The 23,911-nt window shown below is 51.0% G+C and overlaps 3 protein-coding genes and 3 long non-coding RNA genes across 6 annotated transcripts; all 6 read right to left on the reverse strand.

Moving 5' to 3' along the window:
• Positions 1–3,297: 3,297 nt before the first annotated feature.
• On the reverse strand, positions 3,298–4,308 carry LOC135328776 (uncharacterized). The gene is made up of 3 exons (XR_010389824.1): positions 4,248–4,308; positions 3,633–3,755; positions 3,298–3,384 (listed from the first exon to the last, which is right to left on the reverse strand). It is a non-coding gene; the product is annotated as an uncharacterized LOC135328776 (long non-coding RNA).
• Positions 4,309–4,980: 672 nt separating this feature from the next.
• Positions 4,981–12,438, reverse strand: LOC135328791 (maestro heat-like repeat-containing protein family member 2B). Its single transcript, XM_064514467.1, has 12 exons — positions 12,291–12,438; positions 11,799–11,922; positions 10,934–11,037; positions 10,190–10,342; positions 9,008–9,162; positions 8,583–8,745; positions 8,080–8,273; positions 6,632–6,769; positions 6,324–6,435; positions 5,987–6,133; positions 5,480–5,681; positions 4,981–5,126 (listed from the first exon to the last, which is right to left on the reverse strand). Exons 2-12 carry the CDS (start codon positions 11,890–11,892, stop codon positions 4,981–4,983), a joined length of 1,608 nt encoding a protein of 535 aa, XP_064370537.1. The 5' UTR covers positions 11,893–11,922; positions 12,291–12,438.
• A 452-nt stretch (positions 12,439–12,890) lies between these two features.
• LOC135328777 (uncharacterized) lies at positions 12,891–13,808 on the reverse strand. Its single transcript, XR_010389825.1, has 3 exons — positions 13,725–13,808; positions 13,112–13,244; positions 12,891–12,977 (listed from the first exon to the last, which is right to left on the reverse strand). It is a non-coding gene; the product is annotated as an uncharacterized LOC135328777 (long non-coding RNA).
• A 342-nt stretch (positions 13,809–14,150) lies between these two features.
• On the reverse strand, positions 14,151–17,216 carry LOC135328792 (maestro heat-like repeat-containing protein family member 1). Its single transcript, XM_064514469.1, has 7 exons — positions 17,120–17,216; positions 16,961–17,013; positions 16,538–16,645; positions 16,078–16,197; positions 15,788–15,910; positions 15,106–15,258; positions 14,151–14,291 (listed from the first exon to the last, which is right to left on the reverse strand). Exons 1-7 carry the CDS (start codon positions 17,214–17,216, stop codon positions 14,151–14,153), a joined length of 795 nt encoding a protein of 264 aa, XP_064370539.1.
• Positions 17,217–17,629: 413 nt separating this feature from the next.
• On the reverse strand, positions 17,630–20,654 carry LOC135328778 (maestro heat-like repeat-containing protein family member 2B). The gene is made up of 6 exons (XM_064514443.1): positions 20,587–20,654; positions 20,321–20,440; positions 19,160–19,267; positions 18,652–18,802; positions 18,156–18,196; positions 17,630–17,817 (listed from the first exon to the last, which is right to left on the reverse strand). The coding sequence occupies exons 1-6, from the start codon at positions 20,638–20,640 to the stop codon at positions 17,644–17,646; spliced, it is 648 nt and encodes a 215-aa protein (XP_064370513.1). The 5' UTR covers positions 20,641–20,654; the 3' UTR covers positions 17,630–17,643.
• A 902-nt stretch (positions 20,655–21,556) lies between these two features.
• LOC135328779 (uncharacterized) lies at positions 21,557–22,749 on the reverse strand. Its single transcript, XR_010389826.1, has 3 exons — positions 22,683–22,749; positions 22,330–22,422; positions 21,557–21,620 (listed from the first exon to the last, which is right to left on the reverse strand). It is a non-coding gene; the product is annotated as an uncharacterized LOC135328779 (long non-coding RNA).
• Between the last annotated feature and the right edge of the window lie 1,162 nt (positions 22,750–23,911).

Raw genomic sequence — 23,911 nt, forward strand, 5'->3', positions numbered from 1 at the left:
GTATTTGAGGTTTAGATCATAAAGAAAGATCATTTTTCTGGCTTGCTATTTGAGATTTTGGTAAATTTCAGCATATGGCTTCCCAAGTAGGTGGAATATAGTTAAACGACTTCTGGTTTTATCGTTGATTTTAATGTCTAATTTGGAAGCTATCTTCAGGAGCCACAATAGTCCATAACATTTTCTAAAATGTCTATTAGATGGATAACTCTCTGTTGAATGAAAACATACTTGGAATATAAGATCTTTGGTACAACATGCTTCTTTGGGTTCTGTGATAGTTTCTAGTAAAATTTCCAGTCCCTGGGTCACTACTGCAATGCATCCAATATCTGCCAATATAACAGAACTTACTAAGTTGTCAACTACATTGCCTACATCAGAAAATTTATATACTAAAACAGGAATTTACACTTGGTGAAGTGTTTCATTAAAAAATAATGGATCAATTGCTTCTGTTAGAAGAATCAAATTGAAAGCTATCGTGAAGAATTTCCACACCTAAAACTGTATTGATTTCTATACACACCATTACTTTGCTTACTGGATATGGCTTTTCTATCACAGCAACAGTTTGCTTACTTTCAGCTTCAGATAAGCCTCTAAGCAACTTATTAGCAATTATAATTTAGGCTGCTATGCTTAAATATGAATTGAAAGAAACTCAGAGGCGGTAACCTGTCCTTAGCTGCTTCCCCACACAGAGAATGTGGTGTCAAAACTGAAACCTGACAAAATAGCTCCAAGGAACCACTGCTAAGACTCTTTATTATGTGGTTCTTTGCAGTATTCTTTGGGTTTTAGATGTCCCTTTGCTGGCCCACAGACGTTTCCCAGCTGGTTACGCGCGTGTCCCCTCCCGCACTCAGAAGCCCCGTCAGCTGGTGCCTCCCGGTGCTGCCCAGGAGCAGGAGCAGGCTGTGAGAATGGCCCTGTGTGCTGGCGTGTGTGTGAACAGGCGAATTTACTGTTTTGAACCTGACTGGAGCATGGAGCCAACATGAGTGTCGTGGAATTGTGACACACTGAAAGTGGCTCTGGCATTTTTCATGGCAGTAAATCTGCATGTCCTTGTCAGCACAGCAGCTCAGTGAAGGCAAAGGAAACTCAGCATCAGGAGTGGGATCAGAATTAGCTCCAGCTGCCTGGAGTGGACTTTCTGAGAAGCCTTTTCGCTGAACATCACCTTCCACAACCCACCGCTGAGGCACATGGAGACAAAACCCTAGTTCTCTGCACTGTGCCTTTTAGGCACAATCTGCATTTTCTGTGTTTCTTTCCTACAGTTCGCAAGGCTGAGAACTCTGGGGAGCGTCACAAAAGAGCAAAGACTTCTTATCCAGTCCTTGAAGGTGTTTGCAAAGGGCTTCCTTTCATTTCTCCAGTTACTTACATTGGCAGCCTCTTGAACGGCCTGTTCTTTCTCTGCCCTTTTGTGAAGATCGCTTTGCACTGAAAGCAGCAGGACCTGACAGTTCAAAGACAGCCCTAGCAGTACTCTGCTGTCTCACATTCTTTCTACTGACTGGCATTTGCTTGGTGAGGAGTACAGGACTCCTGCGTGTGCGACACACACAAGTACCCTCTGAACAGAGGCTTGGGTGCTGGAAGTACTGGTGGGCCTCTGCTGAGCTTTCTACATGGCTAAGGAGGGGCACCAGAGAGGAGAAGGTCTTCCAGTCAGTCCTTACTTCCACACGGCTGGGGCCGTAAAAAGCAGAGCCAAAACACACAGGAATGGCCAGAGGCTGCTACTCCAGACTCCAGAAAGCGAATCCCCATCTGGCCAGAACGCAGTCCCCCCCCACAGACAAATATGCTCTGGAATCACTCGCCCACCTCACGGTGTTCAAGGTCAGCTCCAGACGCACAGCCCTCTCCAGCTCCCCCCTGCCATACACAGCTCAAGCACACTGCCAGCACAGCTGGGCCACGCACACAACAGCCCTGCTTTGGCCAGTGGCTTGTCCAGAGGCCCTCCACCCCAAGGAAGCACCTCGTGGATTTCTGTTCAATAGGCAATGTTTTATTTCAGTCAGCTGATTGCACTGGCTCCGTGGTAACACTCTGTGGACTGCCTGCTCTTGCCTTGCCTGTCTTGCCTTCCCGCTGCTCACTTTCTGCACTCAAAGATGTTTTTGGAGGACCTCCTAGTTGCTCCGAAGATTCCTGAGCTCCACCCAGTTGTCTCTGAGGACTTGAGCTGCTGCCTGCTGCACGCTGGGATGCTCGTCTCCGTGGAACAAGTGGAGAGCTGAAAATGACACAGGCAGATTCCTAAATGACTGCCAAAGCCCAGGACCAAACGGTCGTGCCGTCCCTGACTCTCTGAGCGAGCACCACTCGAGAAAGCTGGGCAGCTTTCCCTGGGCTCAGTCCTGGGAGAGGGAGGGAAGGGTGGGAGATGAGTGGTCTGCTTTGCACACTGTCACTGCAAACCCTTGGCCTTCTGCACATAGTCAGCGAGAGAAGCTCTCTCCTGGCACCAAAGCTTCCTCCATCAGGAGTCTTCCACCTCCCTGTAAGTGGCCAGGAGGCTTCTTCTACTTCAGCCATTTGGCCGAATGTGTGCAAAAGCTTAGTTTCTCAAGAGCCTGACTTTTCCCAGCGGTTACCCAAAAGACATTCAGAGTTTATCAGGAGCTTCTCTCTCTGGGGATGCAAGAGCACGGAGGCCATGTGCAGCTGACATAAAGTCATACCCAGGATGAGTTTTGGGGCACGACACCAGAGAGAAGGGGCAGCGTTGGGCAGTGGAAGGTGGTGACATCTTTCCATGGAATGCAGGAAGGGCAACTGTAACCTACCTGTGCTCAGAAAACTTGTACTGTGCTCTCTCAGCCACTGGCTGTCTGCGTTTTCCAGGATAACACCTAGTCGCACAATGCAAATAAGTAAACATCAAGGCACTTCCTGTGGTAGCCCTAATTCCCAATCTAGTCGCTTCCTGGTCTTGGACAATGGATGGTAGGCTTTGGGGCGCAGGGGAAAGCTAGAAATACCAAACCAGAAGGGTCCCTCCCGCTTTAAAGTTCCTGGGCAGAAGCAGGAGGCAGAGCTGAGCAACTGTGTGCGCCAGGGGCCAAGCCTAATGTGGAGCACTAATTCCACTGTGCCTTTGCTAGAGACTTCAGCCCCTTTACAGCCTGTAACTAATTCCTCCTGCTGCCACCCTCCTAAGGCAGGTGACTGTCCCTGGTGCCACTGCAGAGAAAGTGGAGATTGTCCTTTGCTGTCCCTTGCAGGGAGGAGCAGAAGAGAATATCAGCTTTGTCTCTTACCAGCTAATTGGATGGCTGCAGTCCGCATCCCCCAACACGAGCTCCAGAAGTAGGTCTGGAGGGTGTCATAGACGCTTTCCAGAAGCTCTGGCATGTCTCTGGCCTGGTAGAAAACAGAGAAACAGGAGTTCTTTGGCTGAAAAGGCCCTGCCATTGACCCTTGGCAAAGAGGGCAGATGAACTAGGAGAGGAAGAAAAGAGACGGAGGCTGCAAGGGACTGACAGTTCCCATCATTGCCATGCTAGTTCCCACCCTACCACTTCCCTGAAGGCCACTCCATGCTCCAGGTCTCTGAGCCAGAGAAAGTCACTGCCACCAGGCAGTCTCACCCTGGGCCACAGCTTGCTCACCAGGTGACTGCAGACAGCTTCCTGGAGCTCTTCTGCACTCTTCTCAGTGTTCAGAGCAACTTGTGTTTGCAGCTTCTGCAGGCCCAGGAATGGAGTGCAGAGCAGGAAAGTGCTTCGACAGGCCTGAAAAGGAGCGTTGCCCCAGCTCAGCCCTCCCCAGGACCAGCGAGGTGCCTTTCAAGGGACCTCACTGAGCTGAGCCCTGCTGTTCTCTTTCAAAAGGGGGGGATGTTTCACTCAACGCCATTTATAGAAAGGAGAGGGGAGGGATTGCAACAGCAGCCATCGTTCCCCTGGCCTGGTATGTGGCACTCCAGAGAGAGTATCGGTGCCTGAGAGCTGTCGCCACGTGATAGCTGTTAACTGATGTGCCCTTGGGAGAAGCCCCGGATCTCAGGAAGCAGGGGAGATCAGAAGGGACGTGGTCAGCAAAGGCTTGGAGGCCTGAGCACTGCAGAGTCTGGGAAGACTGTCCTGCACCTCAAACAGAAAATGCTGCTGGAAGAGTTTGAGGTTGTCTTTCCATGCAGAGACATTATCAGGAAGGCCAGTATTGCTCTGCTGTTACCATGTAGCACCCTCCTCATGAAGAAAGAAGTGAAAGGTGGCTCTTACATTGCAAACTTCTGGATCTGGGTCCTGAAGATGGAGCATAATTCTGGTCCACGTAGAAGTTGTAATTTCTTTGTCGAGAAAAGATTTCCATTTCCTCTTGGCAGAGGAGGCCAGGACTCCATACAAGGTGAAGGCTGAGGAACGAAGGACTGCCTCGTCCTGCAATCAGGAAACCCCAGTCACCAAGTTGCTGCCTAGGACCCCAAAACAAACATCTCCTGGCCAGCCAAATGCTGAGCCCATATCCTGAGCAATGGTTCTAGGCAGTTTGTCCAAGGCCAGAGGATCAAGAGAATCCATTTCTTTGAAAGACACCATTTGGCATCAAGAAAGGGTTGCCTTATGCTGAGTCTTTCCTTGTCCATTGCTCAGCTTCTCAGGACCGTGCCTCCTGAGCTACTGGGCACTTAGGCTTTTGGTCTCCGAGGTCCTCAAACACTTTACTGGCACCTGACAGAGAGCTAAAAACCTAGAAGCTCTTGGACTCCAAAGTTCCCAGACTCAGAGCCACCTGGCAGCCTCACACGTTCCTAAGGCTTCAGGGCTTTCAGACAGAGACAGCCCTCCAGGTGGCCTGTAAGGGAGTTGTAAACAGTCAGTTTCCATTTCCCTCAGAAAAAGAAAAAGAAAAAAAACCCCTCACATTCAAAAAGCTCTACAAAATGGAATACTTGATTCCAGTTGGTACTGCTCAGTGGAAGAACTCCGGCTCAGAAGACTCTGTTGTGGTCTGTCATACCACAGCATGGGCACCTCTCATGTCAGAGCAGGTGAACTCCTGCCATTTGCGAGGAGCATCTAAGCAAGTCTTCCAGACTGTAGAGGCCATGGAGAGGAAGAGGCAGTCCAAGGCGCAAGCCCTCCTTTCCAGGGTAGATGCTGAAAAGACCCAGGGTACAGAGCTAGGCAAAGGAGACCCTCAACACCGCTCTTCCTCTCCATTGACAATGAAAGAACCTGTGAGGGCTAGACCAGACATGGAGAACTACTGTGAAGGGAGGTGACGTCCTCCCTCAGTGTCCAGCCTTTCTTCACTCCTTCCCAAGGGCAATCCAAAGGTGATTAGCTCGCTATGGAGCTAGGAATCAGCAGACATCATCCCAAGTCTCATCAGTTTCTCTTCAGGCTTTTCTAGGAATGAGGCTTCTTCCCTGAACCCAAACAGTCCTCATCTGTGCTTGCTCACATCATACCTTTCAGATGATCTCACAGACTACTAAAACAAGAGTTACCTACTGCTCGTTCACTTACGACATCAAAGAAAGTCTTGGTATAAAGGGCGATTTCTTTAAAGGTGACTCCAATGTCCTTCTCTCCCAGCTCTGCCACCACTTTCGCCAGAGCTGACAAACTCTCGCCCACGATCTCAGAAGAGGTGACGTCCTTGATGGCCCTCATTAACGCCTTCAGAATGGCCTTCTTGTGCTTTCTCAGCTGTCAAAGCAGAAGGCACACAAGAGCTCCTCACCATTCATGCCTACAGCAGAAGTTCTTTACCATTTCTCCCAAGAACAGAATTGGCAAGAAACCAGTCCAGAGCACACCTTAGCCCAAGGCTACACACTCTGTCTCCAGTTGCACCTTTGAAGCCAGAGTGATGTCGGAGAATGGAGCATGGTCTTAAGACACACCAGAATTTCCCTGTTGTGGTTGGTCCAGCTTCTGTAAGCCTTGTGCAGCTCTTTACCAGGACCTGTCTGGTTAGGAGCTTTCTGTAGTGAGTGCAAGCTCATGCTCACCTTCTCAGGTGCTCCACTGGCCAGATTGCCCAGGCCCCTCACTGCCATCCGGCGCACAGTGCTGCTGGCATCCAGGGATTTGTCCACCAATGCACGGTGGACAGGCTGAAGCAGCTTCCATTTCTGAAGCACTGGCGCCTTCATCAGCTAGAAAAGAGCACCATGACCATTAGCATTAGATTGATCCTGAGCACTCATGGCACATGCGTAACTGTTCATGGATTCCAGCATGGCTGGGATACTTTCTGCTAGGATCTTCCTGGAGAAAGAGATGGCCGAGACAGCAGCTTGCAAAGACAGCTGCTCTCAAGCCTTCCTTTTCCACCTTCTGTCTTACCTCAGCAAAGAAAGATGCTGCCATGATCCTCAGGTTTGCTGATGGCGAGTCCAGCCATGGCAAGACAGCACGTATGGTGGTCAGCGTGACCACATCAGTTTGGAGGAGAACACTGCACACACAACACAAGAAGACAAGAAGGCGACAGAGTATGAGGTTCCAACAGTCAGCTGCTGTGATGCAGACGGTCATCTTTGGCAACTCAGGACAGCCTCCCCAGGCAGATATGCTGGAGAGGTTCCCATCCAGACCGTTTCTGGCTTACAGTCACCCCCAAGAAGGAGAGAAGGCCTCCACAAGGCTCTTACCTAGTCAGCAGACACATGCCCTCATGGTATGTCCGGGGATTTTCAAGAAAAGCCCATGTGTTCTGCTTCCGGAGAATCCCCATCCATTTCTCACTGATGCACTTGCAGAGCACAGTATCTAATGCTTTGATGGAAAGCCTGATTGAAAAGAATATACATATATCAGAATCGGAGCACTTGAGACTGTGTCAGGATCACTAAGGAAGCTCAGCCACTTTCAGAGGCACTCATTAACTTCTTCCAAGCCCCAGCGAGTAATACTCAAAGCACCCCCTGAAAGCACACTTCATAATCCCAAAGGGCATCAGGCTAAAAGGAAACTGGCATGATCACTCGCTTTGATGCCCCCAAACTCACTGAACACAGGGGAAAACCCAGAAGCCTCAACTTCTTTGATGCTAGAACCTGAGGGGTCTTCTGCAGTACCAGAGTACCATTTATGCAAAAGATGCACAACAAGGTCCTCCGAGCTGGGGAAATGAATTGCAGTGGGCAGGAATCACCATGCTGTCGCTGCATCACCACTTGTGAGTTCCCTGAACAGACCAGGAACAGCAGAACAGGAGGCCCAGCACAGCTTGAGGGGACAGTCGCCCTTGCAAGGCCAAGAGGTACTTTGTTCTCTATCATTCATATAAGCAAAGTCTCTCAGGGTTCATACACCAGAAAGAAAAAAAAGAGAGAGAGAAAAACAAACAGCACCCCAAGCAATGTTTGGAAACCTTCTGTGGCCACTGTCTGGACAAAGAGAAATTCAGTTCTGGTTTCCTAAGGAAAGGATTAAACATGGTGACAGCAGAAATCTTGTCCATGGAGCACAAAAGCCTCTCTCATAGGAAGAACAGCTACCTTCAAGGCTATAAGACTGGAAGGACCAGAAGGATGTCCTGCCATATCCTCCAATGCTGACAAACGGGTCGACTCAGCTGAAGGCCAGGTAGCTGTCTCCACTCATGTCTGGTGAGGCAGGAATGTTCCTGCTTTCATCAAACCCCAATCATTGAATAACTGAGACTTTTGATTCAGAAGCACCTCCAAAGGGGAATAAAATCATCCAACCAAGGATGCCCAGGGAAGACTAATAACAAAGTAGACAAAAACCAAGCCCAAAGAAATAGATGAAACAGCAGAATTCCCTGTGCATGACACAGAGTAAACCAATAGGTGAATTTTAGCTGTGCTGAGAGGGCCAGTTCCGCCTTCATTTCTGCTGTAGCTTTTCCTCACCAGGGCCACACAAGATTTTCTTCAGACTAGCTCCCACCAGCCTACTTTTTCAAAAGCATATTGAGCTCATGCTAGGGCACAAGAGACAACTCACAGGCTTTTTAAGAAAGTGGAGCAAAGCCTGACAAGAACGCAGAGAGAGGAGACAGACATAGACAAAGACTGGCTTGGTGAGGTGAGCTAAAGCTGCATCCTTCATCTCTGCCCATTTTGCTCATTACCTGCAAGGACTGCTGCCTTCACCACTTGCCACAAGGACTGGCTCGTCTTCAACTCTTCCTGCAGATGAAGGCAGCTCCTTTCCAAGAGTGTTGCTGATTTGTTTCAGCAGCATTGGAAACAGCCGTGGCAGCAGGAGAGACACACTTTCCCGGGGCTCCAGGGAATACACCAGCTCACGGAGGGCACAGGTTACCTATGAAGAAATGCCGTCACAAACCGCTTGGAAAGGAAGAGCTTTTGCCACCATTTACCCCACCTGCCTGCCCGCCTGCCTGGCTGCTCTCCTCTGGAGCTCTGACTTCTGTCACAAGCTTGTGGATGGGCAACAACAAGCTCTCACAGCTTCTCACAGTGATCAAAATGAGAATGACCCAGCAAAGCACACTGTGAGGCTTCTGCATGTGGATTTACAAGTGCCTGTGTACCAGGAGGATGTCCAACCCCTCGCTTTCATTCCACGGGATCCTCAGCCAAAGAGGGGCAGAAATGTCTCTTCACATACCATGAGAGGCTCCAGCGCAGCCAGATTGTCGCTCCCTTCCTCATCGAGGCAGTTGCTTCTGGCGGGGGTGTCTTCAGCGCTCTCCAGTTTGCCCATTAGCAACTGGAGCATTTCAATTGCAAAGATGCCTCTGCCAAGAGTCCTCCACAGCTCCACGGTATCACTGCAGGTGAACAGTTTACCCGTGATCGCGTGTACTGTTGGGCCTGCAGCCCCTCAAAGGCAGGTTAAATACTCCCCCCCTCCCAGCGCGGAGCTTTAGCAGCCCCAGTCCCTGGCAAGTCACAAGCACATGCTCTGGCAACAGTCGGACTTTTCTCCTCGGGGAGAGAGACAACTGGCTGCTGAACAGAGTCCCCTCTAGTGCCGCCAGGCTGTGGCGTCTCTGGGCTCCTGAAGTGGAAGGAGAGGGGAGGGGAACCTACCTGTCCATGGGCAGGTGTCTCTGGAGGAGGCTGTTGGTTACTGCCTCAGGGTGATAGCAGCCCAGGACAGACACTGCCTCAAAGAGGAACTCCTTCAGGCTGCCCTGCTGAGCAGCTGGCAGATGATCGTAAAGGATTGTCAGGATTTCTGGCACCTGGAAGGGACAAGGAAAGAACAGCAGGTTGTTTTAGGCCTTTCCTAGGGCTTCCCTTAAAGCCAGACCAATTCTTCAGCACATGAGCAAGTCCTGCTTCCTTGACCATTTGTCAAGATCTCACCCTAAACTTCAGCCCTACCACTCCACACAGTGGAGGGTTTTCTTTTGGGTCTAAGTGTGCTCCTTGCCCTCTCACGCACACAGATGTGCTGTCATTGCACATGCCTTGGCTCCCTTCTGTTTTCAGCTTCTCTTCTCATGCACACAAAAGACATTTTAACGTTTCACCCAGAGCAGTCTGAACGCTTCTAACTATGTGCTTGAAATAATGCAACATCAAGACCTAACACATTCTTCACACCTTCCGAAGATACCATGCAGTGCCTGCACAAGGGCCTTCAGGTCCTTCCTGGAGGAACCAGCTCTCCAGGGATACTTGTCCTTGCCTCCAGCCTCCTCATTTCTCATAGATTTAACACCTTCCCCAGAGGGAACAACTTTGCTCTGGAGGAAGACATTTGGCAGATCCTTTCACCGCCAGAAACTGTGGCCGTAGGCTGCACAGAGCAAAACTACTCACTTCTCCTGTGGATGACAGCCATCAAGACACTATCTGTCTGCTCTTTTTCCCCACAGGACAGACACCAAGCGATCTGCTGACCACGTATGAAAGGAACAGAGCCCAGGAGAAAAGATGGCTGGCACCATTCACCAGTGGACCCCGAGACACAGCACAGACCAGAGAAAGGGGGGGGGGCTCAACTAAATTGTGTCTATCAGATTTGCTCCTTCTTGGCACTGTGTCTGGAACAGTTGGAGACTTTGCTCCAGAAGGGTTTGTATTGCTGGCACCAGATGCACAGTAGCTCTTGGATTAGGTTGCCAGGACTTCAGCTGGATAAACAAGACATTCTTGGCTCTGCATGCAAGATGCATTTCTGCAGACCACAGCAGCTAGACAAGGGGTAGTGCAGCAGCTCAGTGTCAAAGTTCCAACTCTAAAGATAAACAAGGGGTGTTTTACCTCCAGCAACATTTCTCTTCCACATTCCTTCAGGAAGATGAGCATCCACTCGCCTGCTGCCCTAGCACAAGTGGGGCTGAAGGACAGCATGCTGCCCAGGACAGCCTTCAGAAAGCCTCTTGCCTGCTCTGAGCAAAAGGATTTGCATGCAACCTGGAGAGAAATGAGAAACAGGAGAAACAACATCAGAAGTCTGCTTCCTCTCTTACAAGCAAAGGACAAGAAAACTTTAGCAGCTTCTCAGTTCAGCCATTAGCTAATCCTGAAGGTGGCAGGTGCTTTGTATTCCAATTGCACATACAACTTCTTCTTTTGATTTATGAAGCTCATAGAGTTGGAAGGCTCTTCCATGAGGTCGGTTGCTTGCCTACACAACTTATGTTCTTAAAATAACTCTCAAGAGCTGGCAAGCTAATACATGTTAAAATAAAGAGAAAGCCATCGGGCTAAGGAACTTCCCTGCTTTGCTTCAACAGCTCACTTTCCCCAGATGGAGAGTGTTTGGGTGTGGATGGATGAAAACAAACACACAAACTCATAGAAACTTCATGGAGTCTACTTCTTTCCCCAGTGGGAACGCTAGATATTGTTATGCTTCAAAACCCTCTTACTACTTGCTAACAACAGAGGCCCCATTGCTATAGGCCACTCTGAAAGGGGAGAGAAATCTTGGAAGTAAAGAAGAGAAAAGTGATGGGAGCTGAGCCACCAGGTAGCCACAGCTCTGGCTTTGGAGTCAGTAACCTTTGCGATTTTGGAAGAGGTCCTCAGCAGCGAATCCACATCTGCAGCCACTAGCTCCTCACAGAAGTGATTCAGATCCACTTCCCTTGTGTGCATAACCTTGCCTAAAAGAAACACAGGTGGGAAAGGATACGCACATTTTCTGAAAATGAACCCCCAGTCCACAGCCATTGATCAAGGAATCACCAAATGGTGGTAGGGAATTCCACAGGGGTAGTGCAGGACCCTTCTGAACTCTGGGTGCAGCATTTTACGAGTCAGGCCATCAGATTCTGCTCTATGCCAGTCAGAAAAAACACTCTCCTTCTCCTACAGCAGTTTTCAGACTATACCTATTGTCCTCAACTATGGCTCCTCTTTTTCTCAGCCCCTCCATCCCATGTGCAAGCACAGGTCACACCTATCCTCTGACTGGGAGGAGGGTCTCCATAGATTCATCAGTGTGGACAGGTGATGCTGACCAAAGTCCACTCCAGAAGCCCAGGTGTACAACTCCCTTCTAAACAATTTCTCAACTGGGATCATTACTTTGTCTCTACAAAGCTATAAAGTGCTGTCCTCTAATCCTTGGCGCCTGAGAGTGCTGCCCTGAGACAGAAATGTGGGAGGGCTCTCATTCTCCACAGCACCCAGAAGTGCCCCTGAGGCAGGGCTGCTCAGAGAACTTTCCCAGGCCTCCCTTGTGCTATGGCCAGGAGGGAAAAGAATGACCAAGGTCTGGATGCAAGAAACCAGCAGTCTGCTGTCCATTACTCTTCTCCTCTGGCAATGGAGCCCCCTCCCTGCACATTGCCTCTGCTGCCAGACAGGGAAGAGAGGGAAGAGCAGGCGGAAGGAAGTGGGAAGCAATGACTGTTCTTCTCACCTTGTGTTGAGAGAAGGCAGCTGATACAGTCGACTGCCCGCTGGCGTGATGTGGCCAGGGAGTCACAGCTGAGAGGCCCCAGCACTCCAATCATGGAGCCAAACTGCTCAGAAGAGTTTTCTCTCTGGTAGAAATCAAAGAAAGAAGAAAGTTCTCAGGCTGCAGGAGTGGCCCTTCAACCTTCTCCTTCTGACACTGACTCCTGACCCACAGCAGGGCATCTGGATCGACAGAAGCTCAGCTTTATCCTCCCAGGAGATTAGCAACCCAGAGCACAGCTCTGAGCAAACCTCCCTGCCAGGGAAGCAGAAGGGCTTAAGAAGCAATGCTGTCTTGGTGGCAGATGGGTGCTGAGGTTAGGGCAGAGCTGCAGAGAAGACCTGCAGGGCCTCCTGGCTCGCCAGGGCTGCCCTCGTCTTGGTTCCCCGAGAGACTCCAGCTGAACCCACAAGCACTCCCAAAGAGTTTTGGGAAGAGGGAGTCAATACTCACAGCATCCTCCAGTCTCTCGGTGTAAGTCTTTAGCAGATGAGTGCAGGCATAAAGGGCCCTCTCTCTCTCCCACTCTTTCCCAGAGCGGAGCCAGGCCTCTAGGAGCTGTTGGAAGACCACAGCTAGATCAGGGCATGCATCGTTTGCACGCACACACACTCACACACACACACACACACTCCTTTACAGTCTCCCACCTTTTCTTCCCCCAGGAACCACACTAAGGATACATTGGCCTCCATGGGAATTCATCACCGCTGTGAGGTACACAAACACTGAAGGCTTCTTATATTAGTGTATCTGATACTTGCACACAGCACTCACTCATCAGCAAAGATTGGGAATGCCTTGTATCCGTCCACCATGGCCATCTTGGCAACAGCTCCCATTGCAACATGCCCTGACAACCAATAACACAACTCCTACAGCCACGACGGGCCATAGTTTTCTCCACCTCCAGGGAAGAATTGCATGCCTTGCACCTGCCTCCAGAGCATCTCCTATTCTCAGATGATCCCCTAAAGCGTGAGGCCCTCCATCCTTGGCTCTCCTCTTGACAAAAGAGAGTTTCCCTTTCTCCTCTTTGCTACTCACGTGAAAGGTTTCCTTGAGCCATGACAAGGTCAGCTCTTCCTCAAGACTTGTCATGAGGCGAGCAAGAGCTTCCAGGGATCGTGTATAGAGAGCCTAAAAGCAAGAGAGAAGGAGTGGTAGCTGAAATCAGAGAGCCTCAGAACTCAGCCAGAGAGGCTGCCAGCATTCAGTGCATGATAAGGTGCAGCTCTGAACATGCAGAGCAGCAGAGGGGGATTGACAGCTACCTCTGCATGCTCAGCATCATCTGCTGCCTCCCCTTCTTTTGTCTGCTCAAGGGGAGGAAGGGGAAATAGGCTTCGGAAGCACTCCTGAAGAAGATGACAGTTTTCCTTCTGGGTCAGAGATGGCTTGATCTTGCTGGCAGAAGACAAAAGAAAGAGTTCAGAAAGGACACTTGCTACTCTTTGCCAGAGGGGGTCCAGTGGCAGCTAGAGTTCATCTGAAGCTGGAGCCCCAGTTCCCAACACTGCTGTTCCATGAAGAGGGAGCACTTCCGCCAACTCCCATGGATTCTTGCCCATCAGACTCCCAGGGTACAGAGAGCTGGGAGCTCTCTTCCCCCAGCCAGCCAGCCAGCCAGCCAGCAGCTTTTCTGCAGCCCAGAACACTCTCTGTTCCACACTTCTCCAATCTACAGCCTCAGGCCATCTCTCTCCAACACTGGGCTCCAGGATCTGTACCGCATCACATCTTCCAGGATCATACAAAACGGGGACCATCACCTCACCCCACACCAAAGGCAGCTTCTCACCCCACACTCAGGTCAACTGTGAAGCTTCAGTCAGCTCCTCTGTGACATGCGGAGGAATACCCAGCACACAGGAGGAAAAGCCCTACCTCAAGTGCTCCACCGCAAGAATCGCCCTGTAGCGAACGGGAGAAGCCACACAATCCAGGGGCTCCTGCTTCATGAAGTCCTGCAGGTCACAGAGAGACAGGTACACAGAGGTCAGAGGGCAGGAAAGAAGAGGGCCTTGCCTCAGCAAGAAGAGCAGATTCTTCTTCCGCGCGTGTGGCTAACACAGACAGCCTCCATGCAGGTTTCTCCCAGAACTGCCGGAAGACCGCAGCTCCAGAGAGGACAGACCCACTGCTCTTCCCAGGGATCGCCCACAAGCTGGCAGCACAAGGGACCCTAGTGTGCTGGTGCCTAGGCCTCGGACACTCCCAAGTTTGCCCAAGGCCTTTCTCAGCCCACAGAGAACAGTGCCTCTCTGAGGAAACCCCTCTCAGTGCACAAACTCTTCTGCAGGACAGCCTCTCTCACTCCATGTCACTCACCAGCACAATCTCCAGCAGCACCCTCTTCGAAGCAAAGCTGAAGTTCTCACAGGTGCCAACACCTTGAAGGGCGCAGCTGACTTCTGTGACACTCTGGATTAGGGCCAGCTTGAGTTCTGTGTCCTGAGGACCAGGAGAGAAAAACAAGGTGACATAGATGAGGAGCTGTTCAAAGGACCAAAGGCCAAAAGATTAACAGGAGGGCCAAAAGATCAACCCAAGGGCCAAAGCTACTCTCAAAGTGCTGCGGAGGGAAGAAACTGCATCCTCCAGGAGCCTAGGGGGAAGGGCCTCTGGGTCTTATTTCAGTGGAAGGAGATCTCTCCTGGGATCCTAGGAAGACATGGACTACCTGGAAGCAGAAAGGAGCTTTCCCCAGCTTCCTACCCAAAAGAGAGCCCCCTGGACTCTGGCCCAAGGCAGTGGGGAAAGCAAATCTGGAACAACGGAAACTGGAAATGGGAGAAGGGCAAGGAGCAAGGCTCATTCAGGGAGCATTTACTGGGGCTGGGAAAGTGAAGCCCGGTGCCTGCAAGGTGCAAGGAGAAAGAGTGAGAGTCGGGGAAACAGAAAACACTAGTATGCGAAAGACGGCAGCAGTTCAGATTACCGCCAACACTACAAGGCTGCAGAGACTCATCTGGAGCCCTCTGTCCCCTGCATGGGGAGCAACGGCTAGAACTGGACCTGGGATACTGCTTGTGCTTCGGGTCTCTGACATCTCAGACAAGTCCCCCAAAACTCAAAGAACACCAGCAATGACACGGGGATATATGTCAAAGGGATAGAGTGGCAGGTTTGGAACTGGAGATCCAGGACTCTTGTTGAGAGCAGATCTTTCCAAACAGATGCTCTGTCCCAGTAAGCTCCGGTTCAGAGGAGGGTGGGAGCTAGCTCTAGACTAATTGTCCCGACACCGAGCATTCACAGCTCCTACCTGAGGGCTGGTTCTGTACTGGCACAGGATGTTCTCTACAATGTCCGTCTCGACCCGGGCAAGAAGCTGCTGCTTGGGTGCATGGAGTGCTATTTTACTGTAGATGAGCATGACAGCAGCAGCTGTCTTTGCTCCGTTCTCCTTCTGGTGCTCCTGGAAAATTGGGAAAGTCAGGAGGATTCAGTCGAGCCTCTTCATTTTACCTTAGACTTCCCCTTTGCTTCTAGCTGAGAAACTGCCTCCAAACAGGTACGAGCTTGCCTTTTTCATCCACACTTCTCAAAACATTTCACCAAGTAACTCTTCAATGCTTCCGTTAACTCCCTGGGGAAGAGAGCTGTTCTCCCTCCCACTGTCTCCCTCTCTTGTGTCTAAGAGCTGGAACTCTTAGACAAAGGAGGGCTGAAGTGCAGAACCTCCTTCCTTGACAGCACCAGGAGTTTGAGCACTGCCCATTGACCATCCCTCATTTCCATTTGCCAGCTGAACTGAAATCACACCCAACACTGTTCCAATGGCCAGTTGCTGTTTGTTGCCACTGCTGGGGAATTTTGATCCATGACTTTGTAATGGGATCTGTCCTGAAGACGCCTGAAGCACCAGAACTCCTGGCTACAGGCTTCCGGCAGTTCTTACACAAGCAAAGAAAGCCAAGACAACAGAGAAAACCTGCTTCCCTTACCTTCTGGAGGGTGAAGACCCTAGGAAGTCTCCTATTCTCCCCAGCAGCAGCAAAGTCGTGGACTGTCTTCAAGGCCAGGTCGAAGTGGCCCTCAGCAGAGGATGCTAACACCGAAATCGGTCCCTGCAACACAAGGGAAAGAGTGAGTCTGTTTCCATCCCACACATTCATCCCTTTCAAGCTTTCAAGCATATTGCCTGAGGGAATCAGCAGGAAAAAGCTCCAAGTCAGGCAACGAGATCCAAGCTGCCGAGGGAAAACTGGAGAGCGCAGGGATAGAGAGCACCCACCTCTCTCTCAGAAGGTTCCAGACGTCTGACTCTTTCCAAGTAGCTCTGCAGCTGTTCTTCAATGTAGCTGATGTTCTGAGACGCTGCCAGTGCTCCCCCCACAGCCTTATAGAGGAAATTCTGAAAGAGAAGAGGCCAGCGCGAAGAGGTTGCTAACACATCAACCTGTCATCACTGGAGAAGCAGAACACCCAGCTACCACCCCATCTCAAGGACCAAGAGACAGCCAAGGCACCAAGACTATAAAAACAGCCCATTTCTTGGCCCAATCCAGTTACCAGCTCTATACAGAGAATTAAAGGAAAAAAAAAAAAAAAGACATTATGTAGGGCTGAGAATAGGAAGCAGTGAAAAGCAACTGTATTGAAAAAAACCATGCAGGGAGAGAAGCATCCTGTGGCTCTGCCACCAAACCTCTCAAGGAAGAAAAGTAAAGAGCAAGTCTTAGCAGAGGACCAACCTTCTCCTTGGAAAAGTTTGGATAGTGGGCCATCTGCTGAGTTAACTCGCCATTCAGCTTCATATTCCAGGTCTCATTCTTTATGGCTTCCAGAGATGTTCTCAGGAACTATGGAGAAAACAAAAAGTGAAGCAAATGCTTCCTCAGGTTTTGTCAAGGTCTTTCTCTCATTCCAGTGTAACAAGAAGGTGTCTGGGGACAGCTCACACTACGGATAATCCATCTTCCCTTCCCACCCCTTTAATCTGCCCCAGACCCTTCTTCCAATATGGCAGCTAAGATCCTTCTGGGTCTCAGGAAACTATAGAGAAAGAGGCAGTGGCGCTTTTAGGACAACAGGCCCAAGTTCTGGGAGAGGACAGGCTTGCCCAAAACCTCACTGCCAAGACCCCACCTCCCAGCTGTCATAAAAGAACTCTGTACCTGCAGCAGACGGCACTCCCATTCTGCATAGTTCAGGGAGCTCTCATCTTTTCCTGGGAAACAAGAGGACACAACAGCAGGTCATCTGATTACAGTGAGCCCAAAAGAAGCATCCACACGTCTCCTTTGGAAGCAAAAAGTCCAGCATTCCCAGGCTACCAGCTCCCAGAATGTACCTGTTCTGTCCGGGCTCAAAGGCAGCTACTCCACCAGCCCCTTTGTGAGTCCAAAGGCACAAGGTATGTCCAAGTCCCATTTCTTCAGGACCATGGAATCAACGCTGGGGAATACTGACTGCTGGTCAAAGCAGCTGTATATTTCCTCACAGGAAGAAAAATGAGGCAGAAGGGCCTTTCACAACCAGCTGGAGCTTAGTGCAAGAGAGAACTGCCACTGCCAAGCTGGACTCGACTGGTGACTCTGAACTTCCAAGGAGAGGGCAGTGCCACAAAATCTCCTCAAGGGGGAATGTAACCACTCACAAACACTGTCCAAGCAAGGGTGGGAGGATGCTGCCAGAGCCTGCCATTCTGATGCAATATGCCAGGCTAAAGCCCACACAGGGATCAGACTCCCTGGAACTGGGAGGGATGAAGAACAAGACAGCTTTAAGACACTCAAGGGCTCCGTTGTCCTCAGGCACTCTGGGGACCTGCCTTTTCCTGACTTCCCTTCTGTCCTCTTCAAATCAATCCCCTCCCAGCGGACACTTTACCTTCAAGGTACTGCAGCAAGGAAGGGATCTGTGCCATCCAGGGAATCCCCACCGCTCTGTGAATTGCCCTGTGAAGGGTCTTCAGCAGCTGCAGGGCAACAGCTCCATGGCCACCTCCTTCATAAGGAGAGCAAGCAAGCACCTGGAAGAGGGAAGGAGAGAGAATTAGAGCTCCAGCCTGACAGAGGAACAGCAGTTTGTCTGAGAAAGGAGAGGGGCTTTGCAGGTGCCATGGCAGGCAGCACACAGCAGAACTGCTTCTCTTTTTGCACTGCCTCCCTGAGGAATGGCGCGTCCTTGCTATTCGAGAGGTCCACACTGGGAATGCCCAGGCAGTCCTTGGAGGGCAAGACGCCCTCCGGCAGGCTTGTTCCTCCCTGAAGGCTGCAAGCATCTGCCTTGAAAGCAGTCTCCATCCGGAGCTCTCCCCCTTTCCCTTGGTCAGGAAAACTCTGCCCCGAGGAGTCCCCAACTACTCACCAGGAGACGTACCAGCAGAGCCTGGGGAGTTGGCAGTTTGGCTGGAAAGAGAAAAAAAGATCCATTTCAGCAGGCCAAGTCCCACACAAGATGATCACCCGTCCATCCCAGGCAAAGCCTCCAGGACAGGACTGAAGGGGCCTGATAATCTGCTGATAAATTTGCCTTCCCCCAGCTTTTCCCATCTTAGGGTATCCATGCAATTAACGTGCCGAAAGGAAGGTAGCTCCCCAGCACTACCAGCAAGGAGTCCTCCATTTTACAGGGAGAATGCTGAGAAATGAAGAGCAAAGCATTTTCTCTGGGAAATGCAGAGGAAATTTCCACAAAGGAAATACAGGGCAGGACTCCCTGTCACCTAGCAGAAGGGCAAGGCTGTGCTGTTCACTCTTCCCAGCCTCCCAGTTGGGTCTGCCAGGGGACAGAGACACACACAGGCTCAGCCTGTCCACCTGACAGAGCAGGACAGAATACTTTGGAAGTTTCTCTCTTTTACCGCGTTCTTGGTAGCACAGGTAATTGGGTTCCTCCTTCTCTTCTGCTCTCTCCTGTCTCTCCACGAGCTCCCTGAGGCAGCGGGAGAGTGGGACCAGAGTGCCAGTGTACTGAGCTGGCACTACGAACTGGAGGAGCCTTGGCCATAGGAGCTGCAGAGCAAAATACAGCAATTCAGCACGTCATTCTTTCCATCCCTTCAACTCCTGTTTTCATAGTGGCTGTCCTCTGTGGCTATGACCCAGCCCCTCCACTGTTAGCCCTCTCCAGGGCATTACTTCATGTCTCTCCCACCCTTTCTCTTCTGTCTCTCTTCCTTCTAGTCCACTGTCCTAATCCCCACTTGAGCCCATCTCTTGGACTGTTATTCACAAGGCTTCATTTCCCCTCTCCTCCGACAAGACATTCTGGTAGCCCCGTGCTCGGAAGAGCTTGTCAGCAGGGAGGGGGAGGGCTAGAAGAAGGTATCCTCAAGGCAAGGAGTAGCACCAGGTGGTGGGATGACTTACTCTTGTCATGCCGCTTGCTGAGACGTCCAGGGTGTCGAGGACATGTAAGCAGAGAGTTTGAAGCGCGGTCTCTGCCACTGCTTCCCTCTCAGAGAGGTTTCCTGTCTCCTGCAAGACACAAGTTTGAAAACACTCCCATCAGCTACTGTTTCTTCAGGAAGAGGCTAGAGGCTTCAGTAGGAGACTTGGCTTTTGCTTTGGGAGCACAGGTCACCTGAGGTAAGACAATGGGAAATCCTATAGTAGGGGTCACATCCTGGACTGCAAGGAAAACTACACAGAATGCAGAGAGAGCAACTGCCTGTTTGCAATTACCCAACCAATGGGGGTAAATGGTTTATTCGCGACAGCAGATGCTCAATGGCCCGAGCTCTGTTTTAATGACACCAAAGAAACGCTCTTCAGAGGAGTTCTGCTCAATTCCTGCACTGAAAGGAGAGCAGAACTGGCCCCAAGGACAAGGAAGAGGAGGTGGGAGTTCTTGACACGCTTCTCCTTACAAATGCAGCCTTCAGGAGCCTCACAGCAAATGACTGAACAAGAGGAAAGGCACAGCCAAAGCCAAGAGTTTCACCAAGTCCTTGTTCTGGTGAGCCACCTACAAGGAGTCATTCCCTGTGGACCTGGCTGGCAACACCTAAGAAAGAGGTGCCTGTGGTCCCTTTGTTTCCAGAAAGCACACAGGGCCCGAAAGCACTGCATGGAGGGCAGGACAGGTTCGGACAGAAATATGGAGGACAAGGAAAGAACTGGAGAGCTTTTCCGGCTTGTCCTGCTTAGCCCACAATTTCTGTCTTTTGCTGATCATCCATCAGCAGTTCAGAAAAGACTTGTCCACCTTTGTATCCTGCTGAGAATCCACTTTTCCAGGGTGGCTTTTGCCAAGCAGTTTTGCTGAAATCCCTGGCAGCACCACTGCTCTTTTCTTACTCTCCCACGGTGCCTCCCATTGCATGACATGGTGGTGTAGCACCACAGCCGCACCCTTGACAGCAACAGAGAGACCCACGATTCAAGTCGGTTGGGATGCTGATGAGGTCATGGCACCAGGCACTCAAGGGCTGCTGCTTGGGGGCCTCCACATTTTCAGGGAAGCTCAGTGCAGTAGTCAGTGGACAAAAGGCACAAAACAAAGCCCCAAATGTCACATTCTCCTCTTACCAGTCTGCTGGTGGCCCGACTGAACTCCCTGAAAACATAGGCCACCAGACCCCAGGCCGAACAGTTCTCGACACCAGAGCTGAACAGTTCCTTGATGAAACCAAGAACAGCCACCTTCACCTGCCGGGGAGGAGATTGCAAACAAGAGTAACCATGAGTCCTTCTCTCCGAAGCAGGAAACATATGCCTAGGCTAGATCCAAACTGCGTAGGGAAATGCTTCCCCTGTCACTCATCAGGCTACCATCCCTTCCCCAGCCACCTCACCTTACTCCGGTGGTCTCCAAAGACAGTTTCCACTGCCTTGACAACCAGGAACATGTTCTTTCTTATCGCCATTGCTGAAAGGAAGTACAGGTACGTTGAGGCAGAGCCCACCCCTCCAAAAGAGCACTGTCAAAATGTCTCTGCTTTCTCATGGACAGCTAGACAGAAAGCACGGGGCCAAAATCTGACTTCAGGGGAAGCAGCAGAAGCCAGGAGCAACAGGGACTGCCTAACACAGAGAGTTAGAAAAATGGGATCCACACTGGAATTCACTACTCTTTATGCTCGGAGTGTTACTGAGCTTCAGCTGTCACCCCTGACGAAGCGTGGTCAATAACTATCCAGACAGACTGCTCGGCTGGGTTTGATACGGTTGGAGACTACAATTCATTTGGGTAACATAGTCTTTGTAAGCACCCACGCATTTCTGTGCTTCACCCTTTCTCAGCTGAAACATGGTAAGGTGCTTGGTCCACACTAAGCGTGTGCCCTCCATGGATTTTGACAAGGCTGCTGGCCTGTTTCTCAGAGCTGAAGGGGACTCGGGCGACTTCTGAGATACCTCAGGGAGTGTGCACTTCTTGTGCACTCAGGTTGCAGAGGAGTCTGGTCTACCACAGCCCAACTGCACAGCCTGAACACCTCCTCTGATCAGGCTCTGGCAGTTCATGGCTTCAGCTCTTGGCTGTTTCTGCTCGTAGTCCCTCAGCCAAAGTACATCATTCCTCCTATTTTCTTCCTAGTGTTACTTACAGTCACAATGAACAAAGAATCTCAGCAGAGACAGGGCTGCTATTCTAGAAGCCTCGTTCTCAGCCTCCAGTTGTGAGTACAGAAACTCCATGGTCTCCTCAGGGAAGCTTCGGGCTGGAGGGAAGAAATCATGTTCTAGGTTAACAATCAAGCTCTTCTCCCATTGCAGAGCTTTCAAAGAAACCACAGCCAAATTCTGTTTTCTCCTTACCTAGTAGCAGCATGCAGTGGCACAGCTCTGTTTTATGGCCAATGCGGTGCTTCTTGGTCACATCCGAGAGCTGTGGGAATGAGGTACGTTTTAGGATCAGTCTTGAGAGAGACTGAAAAGAATCGCTCCTATGAGGTCTTGTCTCCCTGGGGACTCACAGGGAAAGATGCCATTCAAGAAGGACAGTGCTCTGTCCTCTCAAAGCTGTCTTCTGCTTCCCCCCCACCCTTCTGTCTCTCTGGAACTCTACGGAGAGGCCAGAGATGAGCTTGTGCTCTGACAGACAGCTTCTAGATCCTGGAGTCAGAGATGAACACCTTCCTGAGCGTCTTGTCAGCTCCACTCTAACGCTCCAGAGGGAGTTTGAGCCTACGACAGGGGACCCACAGCCAAAACAAAGGCTACGCCCTAGAGGCAAGAGCAACCTTTGAGTTCCAGTCAGTTCCGCAGCAGCAAAAGGCCGTTAGGATACAAGGGCTGGCTGGGATTCCAAGGCTCAGCTTCAGCTCTCTGGGCTCCAGATTCCTCCTGCTCTCTGCCCGAGCAGGAAACTCCTTTGTGAACTGAGCTGTCCCTGGAACCAGGCAAAGCAGCCCTGGAAAAGTCCGTGGGCACCTGGCCGGAATGGGGGCCTCAACAGCTGTATGGACCTGACTGCAAGGTATGAGAAAAGCCCAAAGGAGGGAAACTCTGCCCTGCCACCCCATGGGTCTTTCCTGCCAACCAGAGGCAGACCTGCTAACCCAGAGGGAAGTGCAAGATGTTCAGCCCCTGCTTACCTGGTTGTGCACAACAATGCAGATGATAAAAACTCTTTCCCTGGGGATAAAGGGCTCAGTTTTCTCCACAGCTTCCAAGAAATGCCTGAGACGCTACAAGAAAAAGTGAAAACGAGAGGGTGGCTTGTGAGTGAGAGCAGCTCATTAACACAGGACAGCATGCCTCCACAGTTGGCTGTTCTCTGCCCTGAAAAAACAGGCAGTATCAAGCCTCCCCCTCCATCTGTGTGCGACTGTCTTGGCTTCTTCTCTAACAGGTTCCCAGCTCCTCCAGGAACTCCCACAGCTCCCTGATCCCAGCACACACTCACCCTGACCCATGCAGCCACATCGTATCTTGCCAGACACCTCACCTTGGTCACGTGAAAACCATCTTGGACCTCTTCATACTGGTCCAAGAGCCAGCAGAGCTGGTCGCACACATGCCCTTGATACTCTTCCTGATGAAGGAGGAGGCCCATCATAGCTGCCACAGCCCTGATGATGTCCTCCTTGAGCTGCACACAAGGAAGACAGAAGACCTTTGTTTGCTCCGACTGAAGCTCTGCTCTAGGAGGCAGCATCCCCCAGACACAAACTTCCCCCTTCCCAAAGACGGCCATTTCCCAGCTTCCTCTGGAGGAAACGGTCTTGCTCGAGAAGAGAGAGAACATTTCCCCTCTTCTAAACCCAAGACCCTTGGGGCTCAAAGGCCACTGGAATTTGGCTGGTTCCCAGCGGCGGTTCTCCAGACCCGGCCTGGCCTCACTAGTTCATCGCGAGGCTGCAAAGCGGGACTCCAGGCACACTGCCTGTTGGCCCACAGCATTTCCACACTGTCGAGCTGCAGCAGGCTCCCAGCTCTAGACAACGCCTCAACGACCTGCTTCCTCCCTGGAAAGCACTTCTCCTGACGTGACACCACTGTTCCCCAGAAAGACAGGTGAACTCCAGCATTGCAGCTGCTGCTGCTAAAGGGCCACAAAGGCAGCCAGTCTCACCTCCTTCTCTTCACAGTCCAGCCAGTTTCTGACCACGTAGCAGAAGAAAGGGTATGTCTTCTCACAAAGCTGGGCTTCCCCTATTCGAGGGAAGGAGCACTTTGCCCAGTCTTGGAAGTAAACAGTCACCCCTTTCGACCACGTTTCCAGAACTGCATGAAAGATGGGGAGAAAGGTCACTCTGTCAAGTATGTCCCAGAGAGAAGAGTTTGCATTATCACTCCAGCCTGTCTCAAACTGCCGTCCCATGCTCATCAGCACTTAGCTCCAGAGCAGTTTTGGGTTCTGGGGCAGGCGTGAAATGTTTGAAAATGCCTTCCTTGAAATGCTAAGCTGTTTCTCTCCTCCCTCTTCTCCTCCTTGTTCCTGCTAGTCCTTTTTCCCCCCTCCAAGATTAGCTGTTGAGTAGTAAAATTAGCTGAGTAGTAAAACTCCAACAACTCCATTCCCTTCCTGGCCACAGCCATCTCCTGAGCTTTAGACATTCTTTTATGTTGTACAGACTGTTTGGAGCTTTAAAGGGCTGGAGCTCCCTAGAGGTTCAGAACCTGCAGTAGCAGCTTGAGAGAGAAGAGACTTGGGTGCCGACTGCCGCTCACTAA

This window comes from Dromaius novaehollandiae, chromosome 6 (assembly GCF_036370855.1).
Source record: "Dromaius novaehollandiae isolate bDroNov1 chromosome 6, bDroNov1.hap1, whole genome shotgun sequence".
NCBI lineage: Eukaryota > Metazoa > Chordata > Aves > Casuariiformes > Dromaiidae > Dromaius > Dromaius novaehollandiae.